Below are 13,751 nucleotides of genomic sequence, written 5' to 3' on the forward strand. Positions count from 1 at the left end.
GAGAATAATATACATATTACGTCTACCGTAACAATCAATGTCTTCAAAATTAGACGATTAACAAAACTAAGGAAAATTATAAATTCACATTTGATTTGACGTACATTAACAAATAAATTGCTAACACGAGCAAAAGTCTGATACATCTCTAAAATACAAATTTAGGAGAAAAAAAAATTTTTATACATTTTAGACATTTCTTATCACTGATAAAATATTTCAGTTTACTAAATACAGGTAAATACATCGATACGTATTTAATTGTTTGCAAATCTAAATCGATGAAAAATAAAGAATATAGAGGAAACAGTAGACAAAATGATAAGACAACTTTTATAAGAATTTTTAATGATCTGATAAAACTGTATTAGATTCTTAATTATTTTTGTGATTGCAAAGCACTATATTACTTAAATTGATTTCTAGAAACATAAAAATGTTATCTGTGATTTTTAAAAATATGTAAAGGTGATCTATAAAAATGTTTACGAATTAATTACAGAAGAAGTATTAAAAGTTATTTGCTAATTAATAATGTATGGTAATACAGAGGAAAGATACAAATTTTAATGATATATTGATGAAAGATATTTTTCTATAACTTCTTTAAAACAACTGTATTATTTTACATTTTTTCACTCAGGGTGCACATTATTTACCATACATTATATTTATATAATTAAATTAACAGTTATTCAATTTTACTGTACATTGTAATTGAATTTGTATTGATGTCAAGTATAAAACATTTAAATATAATAAAATCTAAAAATATGTTTGCCATAGTTTACGAAATGTCTAGTCATACTATTCTTAAGTTACAAGAACTAAAGAGAAATATTAATTTTACATAGAAACATATGTCTTAACCTTTTTATCTTTAGTTTCAAAAGAACTTGTAAACAGTACGTTTGAAACACGCGATGAATTGGACTTAAAAAAAATAGACAATACTCAAAACCAAAAAATGAATGACGTTTTGCCTGAGTCGAATATTGGTTTAAAATTTTTTCTAACTCAACTATTTTCCTCTATAATATGTAACCGATTGATATTATGATATATGTACAAATATAAATCGTATCCTATTTGAAATATTTTTGTGACATTTGAAAGTGAATAAAACAAATATTTAAAACAATACAGATGTTAGTATTATTATTCGTTTTAATAATGGACGTTAAAAATATTGTACGCTCGTTTAGAATGAGAGTTTTAATTCAAAAGTATTTCTACATACCAACAACGATCCGTCCTCTACAGCGGGCGGGAGCAAACTGATTCCCAAGTCTGTGTTATTTACTATTTAAACGTCCCGTATACATGTAAACATGAAGGTTCAATATTTCTAACTAGCATTGCAAATAATATTATTGACTTTTCACATATCACATATTTTGCACTTTTAAATTATATTTATTCAAATGTTTTCATTTTTTTTTTACACGGTTACTTTTAAGGAATTAAATTATTTTATTATACAATTAGTATAAGTATGTACAAATGTAATTGTCTTGTATATAATACGTCAATATTTAAATATATCAGATAAAAGAATTTAAAAGTACAATTCAATTGAAAAATTCTAGATTTTAATTTTGTACAATTTTTAAAAATTTAAAAAAATATGAGCCACGATTCATGAGTATTATACACTTTACCGTATTTCTATAATAAAAATAAATAACTAGCTTTCCGGTATTGCAGAGAAACTTCCGGTCCAATTTTCTTGAATGTTAAATGCAGGATTCGATCTGAAATGTTAAAAATAATCATCTCCATTCGTAATTACCAAATAGAGGACATTAAATATACTGCAATAATAAAATATATGATTCTTACCTTCTGTTAGAAAATTTTGAAAATTAAGTTAACATCGAAAGCCCACCCTTTCGCTCATTAAAAACGAACATGCAATGAAAATATACGTGGTTAATTGTTCAAAAAAAAAAAAAAATCATTAATCAAATTTTAATGAACACACGCATGATAAAATAAACCTGATAAATAAGAAGTAAATACTTAGGGAAAAAATACGAACTAATTTTAAATTAAATAATAAATGAATTTCGGGAGTACATACCATGAATAATGTTGAACTCGGATGATGTTGCAATTGTTTTAAAATATGCACATTTTGAATTTAGAAGAATAACTTGTTTAAAGAACTTTTATGAAGCAAACTCAATTATATGTTTAGGGATGTTTCTGATACATTGAAGAAGCTATGAATGAAAAAGGAATAATTCAAGAACTTAACTAACATAGTGCATACTTAAATAATAATTAAAATTTTTTTAAATTCTTTTGCTAAAATGATGTATGCATAAGATGATTACATGCTCGTTGAACAATGTCCTCAAAAACATAGTAAACCAGGATATCCAAAAATAGTAACAACACACAGTGCATTTAGTTTTTCATACCAAACGTGCTGAATGATAGGACACAACACAGTGCTTGTATGCAAAACATATGTTAGTATTTATTATAAAATGTATACATTGTTAATAGGATAAACAAAATTTGTCTACTTAACACATACATATATTCACATATAACACATTATATTCAACGAATAAATGCAAGTATACTTTCGTAGCATCAGATTAATACTATGAATTATATAATGTGTATTTGATAAAATATTGCACAAAGATCAAAGAGCCCAAAAGCGAAATCTCGTAAATAAAAATTTTGATGAACACATAATAAGGCTCCTTTGTTACCATAATAGTTATATACCAATAGTAGGTTGTTCTTAAGCATGATAGGAATTGATAACACACATGCACTAATACAAACTCTTTCAAAAAATGGGTAATTAAAGTTATTATATCACATGATTAGTGTGAGTATTGAACAACCTAAGAATTTCTTTGATAATTTTTATAACAATAATTTATTAACATAGTTTCTTTGTGTTATATTATATTGTTAATTACATTCTTTACATATATTATTATATAACGGAAAAAATAGTTTTCTTTTCTATTTCTACCTAATAAATACTACAAAATAGTTGAGTAACTCAATTAAAAAAGTCCCGAGATATGTAAATGTTCTTACCTTGCATACACAGCAGGATTTGATAATCCAAGTGTTGTACTTACAGGACTTCCGATATATTTTTTCACAAACTGAAACAAATATTAAAAATAAAATGTTTAATAACAGAACGTGTTATTAGCGATATTAGTAACTTGGTTGATATATACCCAGTACTCATTGAGAGAACTTGCACCCATGCTCACAGCCATATGAATGACAAGATAAAGACAGAATAGAAGATACAAAATAGAATAAATAGAAATTGCAAGTATCACCGTCCAGTGATGTGGTAAATCTTCCCGAACCGTAATTATTACAAAATATATATTTATGGTTATTACAACAGCAGACAATGTTGTTGCAACAATTTTATTCGTTCTAAAATGAAAAAACTCCATGTTAGAAATAAAATGAATTTTAGAAAATAAGAAAAATAGAAAACTTACTACATACATTCCATTCTTGAATTCACCCATTATTTGAGCGCTACTGGTAAATGCTATTGTTGGTAACGTTGCAAAAGGTAACTGAAGTGTCATAATAGCGTTTAAAATGTCGTTCATTCCAGTTAAATTATCTATATCGCTAAAGAATGCAACGAGAAAAGTAGGTACGATGGCGATCATTCTTGTGAAGAGAACTCGCTTCCAACGAGCCCACTGGAGATTCAAGAAACCTTCCATCGCAAATTGTCCTGCGTATGTTCCCGTCATTGTGGAAGACTGGCCAGCAGCAAAAATACCAATAGCCCAAATGTACATTGCAGCCGCACCAAAGGCACACCCAAGAAATATACCACCTTTGTTTAAATCTACTGATATCGTTGTATTCTCTTTCTGTAATTAATAAAATTAAGAACAATAATGAATTAATAAACCATCAATATACAAAAGAATGATTTCTATATTGTTACTTACATTAAATGTTTCCATTCCCATAGTATAGTTATTTGCTTCACAAAGGTTATACTGAAATGTATTGAATAGATATAAATATACAGATAATAATATTTCAAGGCTTCGATTACGGTTCATAACTGTTTTGTGTACTTACAACTTCTAGATTCGTTTTTTGATAAAGACCATGGGCAAACACCGCGACAACGAAAACGTTAATAATGAAAGAAACTAAAAGCGCAATGCAGGTTTCGACAAAATAATACATATTTGCCTCTTGAACTTTCTTGTATTCCCTACGATCGATGTCCCTTGACTGAAAATTGTAAAATCGAATTGAAAATCCGCCATTTCATAAACGCATAAGCATTTGAAACGTCAGAATGCCTACTTCTTCAACTTCATGAAAAAGACTATTTATACTCTTTGTTCTTTCCTTACTTTAACAAGAGCACTGTGAAGATATAAATTATGTGGCATTATGACTGCACCAACAATTCCAACGGCTTGTAGTAACATATTACTGTCATAATGTTTATACCAAGGTACAAACATTCCGCTAATCACTTCATCTTGCGGGGGTGCGGAAACAATATACTGAAATATTTGTAAAATATGAGATTAGCAAAGTGTACTATAAATTACATTGTTGTTGCTTTATTTATGGTCATGAAAATTTACCTCGTAACCAAAGGTAACAGCCATTATTGTGATAAGAAATCCAAAAAAGAGTTCCAATTTTCTTAAACCATATTTGTCCAATAATAAAAACGTAAAAGTGTCGATTACAGTGATTAACACGCCGCCCCATATAGGAATCCTGAAATAAATCGCATATTTTGTTTATAAAATAGAACATATACGATTTTAATGTTTGTCACTTACGCTTTGTTCGTTAATAAAGACAGAGCAATGGCTGTTCCTATTACTTCTTGCATGTCACTACCAATTATAGCTACTTCTATCATTATCCATAAAATCATTCTAGGTACTTTTTTATATTGTCTGTAACACATTTCTGCTAGATGCAAACCTGTTACCACGCCGAGCCTTGCGCTTAGTCTTTGCATAACAAGACCTAGAATTGTTGCGCTTAGTAATACCCATAATAACTATAAAAAAAAAAAAAAAACAAACAAGATAAAATAAGTGTATCAAGAAATAAAATGGCTAATCCATGAAGCTGTTAATTCAAACAGTACTTTATACTTAGCAGCTACTCCGGACTGTAAATCAGATTCTATATTCCCAGGATCTAGATAAGCTATGGACATTAAAAATCCAGGACCCGTGAATGCCCATAATTTTTTGAAACTAAATATGCTCTATAAAAAAAATACATTTAAATTAGAACAATAAAGAAAAGTATTCATAAATATGAAAATTAATTGTTTCAATATTACATTATCTGTGTCTGGAATCCGAACTTTTTCATCAGCAAAATATGTTTGACTTCTGCTCGGCGTCAAATAGGTACTTTCTGTTGCTCTGCTACTGTTCTGCACTTCCTGCATATGCTGATGAGGCACTGTACTGACTGTTGAATCATTATTGGATTCGATAATGTAACTATTCTGCATAGTACACTGATAAGATTCGTCTGAAAATCAAACCTTCCATTAATATTGCTAAACAAATTTCATATTAAGAAAAATTACACATGCATATATACAAAATCAACTGTTCTATATTTTAAATTAAAAATAACAAGCTGTTTTACATGCAACATAATTTCTAAATCCATTCAAATTCAATAATTCAATTACCATGATAATAAGTACAACAAATACTTAAAAATAAGACCTACTGCAATTGCATTAAATAAGAAAAGAAAGGAATGGATATTTCGACATTGTTATTAATCATGCAATAAGACTTTATTAAATAATACAGCAGTTAATGTTAAATTTTGTTCATTTTAAAATGATCAGAGCAGTCGATTAGATAATACCTTACCCTAAAATAAAAAAGAAATAAAACTCCGGCCCGTATTAATTAAAATGAAAACATAACAGAAGAAAATGATAGCACCCAACTCGTACGAAGACTACTAAGAGACTGTAAGAGACTGAGTGAGGCCATCGACTAGCAGGACAGCAAATGAACAGAACTTACAATCATTTTCTCGGACATTCCCCCTCTCTGTGTAATAATTTCCGAATACATTTAATGGCGGGGATGTCCAAATTCAGTGATAGTTTAGAATTCGTGTAACAAAGTGCATGTAATTATTCGATAACGTCATAGAATGCCCCTGTGAAACATGACTTCAGACGAGAATAGTTGAATTTAAATAACCCTTGTCCGACGTCTCTCGTTATCGTGACCGATGATTAATTTCTTTAACATCTCCAGTGGCCTCGAACTTTTGCGAACACGTATCTGTGTCACTGGTGCTTCTCATTTACAGAATGCATTTACCAAAGTGTCGTTCATTTATCAAAATACCGTTCGATTACTATCAAACGTTCCTCTCAAGAGTCAAAGAACCATCGCAGTAGCTTTTATCAATTGCTTTTGTTGGAAAACATTAACATATATGCAGCTTCTGAGTCAGCTAAACGCCATTTAAATCATAGATGGCTCTTTAATTCTTTAATCAAACTTAACATGGAACTCGACGTTACTCCTTTACAAGTCGAAAAGAGTATCCCCTTGTTCGTTCGATGTCGAATATCATTTGTTCTCTCGAAAAATAAACAGATGAATTCAATGTGCGTTAAAAATCTGACGATGAACAATTGTTTTTACTAAGAATTTCTCGGCAAATATTTAATGAAATGTTTGCTTGAAATCATTAAATACATATCACCGTGATAATACATATAGATCTAAATATAAATGGAAGCGAAATGAAAGTAGTCTCTCGCAGTAGTCTTATGAGATGCAATACTCGGGGGATTTAACGGTACATAATTAAAAATTAACCGTAAGATAATGGGAAAGTTGACGCGGTTAGCTTCGAATTAATGATATCCGATTCAAATCAATCAATCGATGAGAATGAGATCGTTATTCGATAAGATGGAAGATTGTAATTACCATCTACGATTAACATGATAACGCGAGTAGTACAGTCATTACTCTTTATTAAAATGACAATATTAATCTCATAAGCTCTCGGCTAATACTCACGTATATTTACATTGGAATTTGGGATCTAATCAGTGTTGCGATTAGATAAACATTGTTTCTTTATTATAATTTCTACGAAAATCTCTTTTGTCGATGACATTTATTATAATTGTTACGAAAATTATTTTCGTCGATGAGTAAAACTTTATTTTCTCATTGTTTGTTTTGGATTTTTGTTTCAAATCGAAAACACCTTCGTAACAATATTTAACTTCGACTATCGGACAAATGATTCTTCTTTACAATAGATACAAGATAAGAACGCATGAGCAACAACGAGTAATTATATAATGTATGTACGCGTAATTACACCATAGAAATCCTTTTCATTTCGAACAAGAGTCGAGTTAAAAATAAGTTCCTTTTCGATGAAGAATTTCCGTTGCGTATTTGCGCTATCAAATTTAATCGTTAACGATATAAAAACAGATGCATCACATGAGATAACGAATAGATCATTTGGGATAATACGTTCGAAGTTGTTTCAAATGTTCATAAATGAATCATCGTCGTGTGGTAATCCCCGCGAACGAGGAAAATCGAATACAATGCCAGAAGAAAAATTTTCATGTTTTCCGCGCTTATTTTGACGTTTCTGCACAGGGAAAAAGGTAATTGAAAAAGATGTAATAAACATAGAAATCATTTTGAAAAAAATTTATCAGTTTAGCTTATGGTCTTAAGGATAAATCCAAAGACTCGAAAATGAAGATTTCTGAATTTGTTCTTCCTCAAAAAGATCCAATAAAATGCATTGATCGATCAATATTGTTTCGTAGATTTAAAAATATAAATTAACCACTATTGTACCAATTAATAAGTTGTACTTACAAATCTAATCTAATACTCGAATGTAATTGAAACCGTGTTAATCGTCACTCACGTAGTTATGTATCGATGTAAAAGATTTATCAATGTCTATTCATCAGATCCTATCTATCCATACGTGATAATAAGCGAAGACTACAGTTTCTAGTAAAAACAAAAACATGTACTTTTGTTCTTTCAACATCGGTAAAACCTTACAACCAAACCTTGACACCAAACGCAAATATAAATTAGGTTAACAATAGTGGAAAAGATAAAGAAAAAATATGTTGTTCTACGCTAGGAATGTTATGACAACTATCTAATTGTTTGAAGAAAAAGCAAGAAAGGAGCCATTATGGAAACTGGAACAGAAATGTTTTTTAATGTCCTGTCGCTCGAAAAGAGAATTATAGTAATTAACATAATTTTTTTTTTGTATTTAACAACCGTTTTATGTTTTATGAAGATTTTACTGTAACCCATTAATTTCCAGAGGTCGGAATTATATTATTTTTCCGACAATACTGTTTAAAATAAAAAATAAAATATTAACAACCAACATTTTTCCTCGGCCCTGAAACATATGGGACATAACTCGTAAATTCACTTGTAAACTGTAAAACAAGTATTGCAGTGGGTATTTCACGACTTTAAATAGATTTTTTTAACGAAGATGAAGATAACTACTTTTGCTTAGGAGAATAGATAATTCATTTGCGGTCGATAAGGTTAAAACGCTGGAAACGAACATATTTGATCTTGCGTTCATGATACACGTGTATCACTATATCAGAAATAATTGTTTCGTAATTTACAGATGTCAATGTTCACAGAGAGACTGTCAAAACAAAGGAAATATGTACCTACGATAAAATACTTTCGCTATCAATGACATGTATTTAAAAATGGCGCGGTATGCTAACCTGCATGTAATTCATACAACTTTCTGAACACTGGGAGGAAACTAATAATTAGAGAATAAAAAAAGAAACACTAAAATGAAGTTATTCTACTTGTCAAACATAAACAATTTGTTTGAATTTCAAATGGCAAAATTATCGAATGTAATACGTGTAATTCAATAGAAAATTAAACTTTTTTATCTATCGAAATCTTAATCAAAATTTTTTCTACTACCTAATGCGTGTATCATGTACGCCATTATTTAGATTCGACGAATCATTTATATAGTTTAATTACTTTGCTTTGTAATGTAAATTATCGTTGCATGCTAGTTAGGGCGTGGTATGGCTTTTTCACGAATAAAGTTGGTACTTCAATTGTCAAGACTCGCGTGAAAGCGATAGGTAACATGAAAAATTTATTAAACTGATTTGTGCCCATCAATTGTTCATCAAACACTTGTTCGACGTTCAGATATTAAACATCTGAATTATTTTATCGTTATTGCGTGATCGCAGGCGTACGATTCAGCCCGAAAATTCACCGTAAAGGAATTTCTAAAGTTGCGAGATAAGGGATTTATGACTCAGCCATTCAGTTGTGTCACAGTAGATGTACGAGGCGTATTTGACGATTCCGTGAGACGAAAAATTGTTCATTTTTTAATATAAAAAAATATCTGGAACGACATTCGAGAAGAGAATTATTTTTGACCACTTACCAGGTACGTTTACTGATTGTTTCAATGGTTCAAGTTCCATTTTATTATGTGCAGGTGGCATATCCATTTACTTGATAGACACAAAATCCAAGTGATGATAATTTTATATGATAACGTTTCCAATATCTGTTACACAACACTAATAACTATTTACGTACACGTTTTACAGATAATTTGCTCAATAAATGCAATTTTTTTTAAATCATTGATCCTCGATCAATGCCTATATTCTTTTTTAACATTAAGTAAAAGCACGCTATTGTTCCTTGTAGAAAAATGTCGAACGTGAGTAATTTGGAACAACAAATTGCTAGCTTGCAAATCAATCATGGAGATAACATTAAGACTATTAAGCCTGGTAAAAAAGTGGGACCAGCTGTTCCCCCAAAACCAAAAATATCACAGCCTCAGGTCAGTAGATAATGAAAAATTGCTAAATATTGAAATTACTTTGATTCTAACAATATTTTGTATTCCTTTTTCATGTCTCTTCCATTATTATATGGAAACATCAATGGTAAAATTATAAGATTTACAAATTTTTTTTTAACAATATTGTCACATAGAAATTAATACCATAACATTTGTTCCAGATACCGCAAAGTTACACTATAAAGGTTCCGTCTGTGCCATCATACAGTACAGTACTTAACAATTCTGGAACAAATGAGAAATCTTCAAATTTGTACATGAATTCTCCATCGTCGTATGTGCCATTAAATATAGAAAAAAATGAATTTTCACTGTCAACATCTACAAATGGAAAAGACATTCCTAAAAGTTATCAAAATAATGAGAACTTTTATCCACACCAAATAGATGAGAAGTTTGAACCAAAATACGGATATGATGAAAAAAATTACTATTCAAATATTGGAAATATGCCTGCCCCTCAAGTACCGGTTGAAGATCATTCAAGATCAACAAGAAACGTTGTATATAGTAATATAGATTCTCCCATTTCTATGCCAGTTAATAAAACTGGAGCCAAAACAGAAAAAGACATAATTTATAGTAATATTCAGTGGAATTCTAAACCAGAGAATACGTATTGTAATCTACCTGTTGCTCATAATAACGGTAAAATTATCTTAAGGACGATATCATTGTACACTATTTCATTTATTTATTAATTGTAAATATTCTTGTGTTATAGATGACTTACCACCTCCACCAGAACCCTCAGAATATGTCCCTTGCGTACCGGGTAGCTCCTTCCCGCCACCACCAGAAGAGCTGCCACCTCCGCCAAGTCCTGTATCATCCAGCTATAGTGAATTAAGACGAGCCACTTACCAAACAGATTTTCCATCTGATAATTACCCGAATGATATTTATGGTCCAAGCTCACAATCCAGTTCAACATATGAATCCATATACGAACCAATTAATCCCAGACCGCCATCGCAGCTGTCTTGTAATTATTCCATGTACTCTGGTTATGGATCTGCTACGTCCACTCAGCCGCAAGGAAAAGTATCTCCGGTTAAGGAAGTACGTCGATGTTGTTTCTTTAAAATCTTGATCAGTTACATTTCTCATCGTTACTTCTTTCAGGTGGATGTTTTGACCGATTTATTAGTTCAGGGGATGGAGGATAATGCTGAAGACACCGACATTTATGGTATCTGTGCGCAATGCGGTCGCAAAGTTGAAGGGGAAGGTACCGGTTGCTCTGCGATGGACAAGGTGTTTCACATCGAATGCTTTTGCTGTTGCATCTGTAAAGTGAATCTACAGGGTAAACCGTTTTATTCATTGGAAAGCAAACCGTCCAACTCCGAAGGCAAACCATCTTACTCGTTGGAAAGCAAACCGTATTGCGAAGAGGATTATTTGAATACCTTAGAAAAATGCTGCGTTTGTACGAGACCGATACTCGACAGGATACTAAGAGCCACTGGAAAACCTTATCATCCATCCTGTTTCACGTGTGTAGTTTGCGGGCAAAGTTTGGATGGTATACCTTTTACGGTAGACGCCACCAATCAAATTCACTGTATACAGTGTTTCCACAAGTAAGTATCAATTTAGTTGCTATTAATCAAAGATATTTATAATATCTTGAAACTTCGTTCGATGCTTTTCTGCAGGAAATTTGCACCACGCTGTTGCGTTTGTAAATTACCAATTATGCCAGAACCAGGACAGGATGAAACTGTACGCGTCGTGGCGCTGGATCGCAGTTTTCATATTCAGTGTTACAAATGCGAGGACTGTGGGTTAGTTCTTTCTTCTGATTCTGAAGGACGCGGATGTTATCCTCTGGATGATCACGTATTGTGTAAAAGTTGTAACGCAACCCGCGTTCAAGCGCTAACATCACACATGACGACTGAACTATAAATCTTATTAAAAAAATAACTCGAGCCATATACTATATTGTTACGTTCGTAGCTGTCGTTTTACGAATTTTTAACGTACATGGACAAGTATACTCTTAGAAAAGACGTTAACACTTTATACATATTTTTTAAAGAATTTTTTAGTCCAAGTTTTTTTCATACTTGAATACCCTTTTTTAATTATTTAATACTACAAGATAAACTACTCAAAATATTCGTAACAATTCTACGGAAATGTGTTAGAAATACTTTGGAAAAATGTATGTTTATATGAACAGTGACTCAGGAGAATAAGCAAATTTCAAAGTAAATTATTATTTCCTACACACTGCCATGATTATAGTTCCAAGAATTTATATCTTTATACTATGAATAAATAATTTTTAGACAAATTTTCAAATGCAGACACAGTTGTCAAGATCAAAAATTACTTTCCCAAAATAAGTGTCCTCGTCAGCTATGACGATCGATGTGATTTTAGGAAAATTATTGCATGTATAATGAATTCCAATGTCTAATGTTAAGATATTAATCTATGTGCAATTTATATGCTCGTTTTTATTAATCAAAAATATGTAAAGTGTATACTCCAATATACTGAACCTGTTATGTATTTAGATTTCCGCTTTACGGTAAAACATGTGATACGATAGAATGAATACAGTGTATTAGTGCAAATACCTTAGATTATATTATCTATTTAGAAGATTAAAAGACTAAATAGTGAATAGGATTTAATTGTAAAATGTATTATTGGAATAAATATTGAATTAATAAAATATCCAATATATTAAAGAAAAAAAGGTGTAATTTTTCAATTTTACTACTTCTAACGTTCTGAAAAATGAGAAAATAGACAAAACTAAACAAGAAAGGTAAATTCACAAATACAATGTATGTGTACTGGAGCATTGTATATTTTATATCATTTATGAGATTTTATTATTATTATATATTTGCAGGAGAGATTCACACTTATTTTAGTCTATACCTTTTCTTTGCTATGTTTTATCCATCTATATAATGTTTTTTTTAAATATATGCATCCCTTATACGTAATATATATTTTTTTTTTATTATCATTGAGTACTTAGATAGATTTTTGTTGTACAACCTACATGTCATTTTATGTATAATTTATGGTTTTTTTTTTTTAATACATCAATTTCTGTGTTTTAGGAGGCATGCTTTGTAGATTGTGGAATGTGTTTTGTCGATCTTCCCATGGAAGAAATAAACTGAACGTGTTTAAATATGATTTACAGTTACTGCACTACTTTCAACTACCATAAGTAATAGATGTTTTTTTTTTTTTTTTTTTTTTTTAAACATAAAACCATTGAACGGTTCCTTACTCAGATAGCGTTAAAAGTAATATTACTTTAGAAACAAAACAAAATCAATGAATGCAAGTAACTGCTGGTAATAACAAAAACTTCTCGTGCTTCTTTATCGTACAACATTATCCTATCTATGTATACGATAATCCACAATCGTAGAAAGCATACCGCTTACACTTGTGTATAATATACATCAATTATATCTCTATGTTGAACTACTCATACCCTCTAATATCTATCTTAGACTTTTATATTATAATATACTTTTCAAAGTATATATTATATCATTTTATATCGTATCAGCACCATTCTACGTTGAATTTAGTACATTGGATTATAATTAAATGATTCGCTCCGTAGCATAGGTTTCATCTATTTAGACCGGTACCAAACTGAACATAGAATCGTACTTTGCATCGTTATTACCTCTCTCTTATTAGATGTATTATAATGTGTAGGTATGTATGCATTGGTAATGTATACGTGTATGACATATGCGTGTGTAGCGTGCGAGAAACATTATCGATGCACCTGACACACGTATGCTTAC

The 13,751-nt window shown here is 30.5% G+C and overlaps 2 protein-coding genes across 8 annotated transcripts; one reads left to right on the forward strand and one right to left on the reverse strand.

Annotated features, from left to right (window-relative positions):
* Positions 1 to 4: 4 nt before the first annotated feature.
* On the reverse strand, positions 5 to 9,793 carry Mvl (solute carrier family member malvolio). Of its 6 annotated transcripts, XR_004581471.2 has the most exons (13): positions 9,517 to 9,793; positions 5,351 to 5,547; positions 5,150 to 5,272; positions 4,833 to 5,059; positions 4,629 to 4,767; positions 4,389 to 4,544; positions 4,105 to 4,263; positions 3,969 to 4,019; positions 3,505 to 3,887; positions 3,219 to 3,429; positions 3,070 to 3,140; positions 2,084 to 2,225; positions 5 to 1,754 (listed from the first exon to the last, which is right to left on the reverse strand). XR_004581471.2 is itself a non-coding variant. In XM_034324838.2 (12 exons), the coding sequence occupies exons 1-12, from the start codon at positions 9,581 to 9,583 to the stop codon at positions 1,688 to 1,690; spliced, it is 1,851 nt and encodes a 616-aa protein (XP_034180729.2). In that variant the 5' UTR covers positions 9,584 to 9,793; the 3' UTR covers positions 5 to 1,687. The 6 variants fall into 6 exon arrangements, 4 of the variants coding, with proteins under 4 accessions (XP_034180729.2, XP_076545454.1, XP_076545452.1 ...); XR_013062453.1 differs by lacking the exon at positions 3,219 to 3,429 and having other exon boundaries at positions 3,498 to 3,887; XM_034324838.2 differs by lacking the exon at positions 2,084 to 2,225.
* Positions 9,021 to 13,018, forward strand: Zyx (lipoma-preferred partner zyxin). 2 transcript variants are annotated; one of them, XM_034324841.2, is made up of 7 exons: positions 9,021 to 9,199; positions 9,314 to 9,519; positions 9,789 to 9,927; positions 10,110 to 10,596; positions 10,673 to 11,010; positions 11,074 to 11,534; positions 11,610 to 13,018. In XM_034324841.2, exons 3-7 carry the CDS (start codon positions 9,793 to 9,795, stop codon positions 11,860 to 11,862), a joined length of 1,674 nt encoding a protein of 557 aa, XP_034180732.2. In that variant the 5' UTR covers positions 9,021 to 9,199; positions 9,314 to 9,519; positions 9,789 to 9,792; the 3' UTR covers positions 11,863 to 13,018. The 2 variants fall into 2 exon arrangements, with proteins under 2 accessions (XP_034180732.2, XP_034180733.2); XM_034324842.2 differs by having other exon boundaries at positions 9,021 to 9,519; positions 10,134 to 10,596.
* The last annotated feature ends 733 nt before the right edge of the window (positions 13,019 to 13,751 follow it).

This window comes from Osmia lignaria, chromosome 7 (genome assembly GCF_051020975.1).
Source record: "Osmia lignaria lignaria isolate PbOS001 chromosome 7, iyOsmLign1, whole genome shotgun sequence".
Classification (NCBI taxonomy): Eukaryota; Metazoa; Arthropoda; class Insecta; order Hymenoptera; family Megachilidae; genus Osmia; species Osmia lignaria.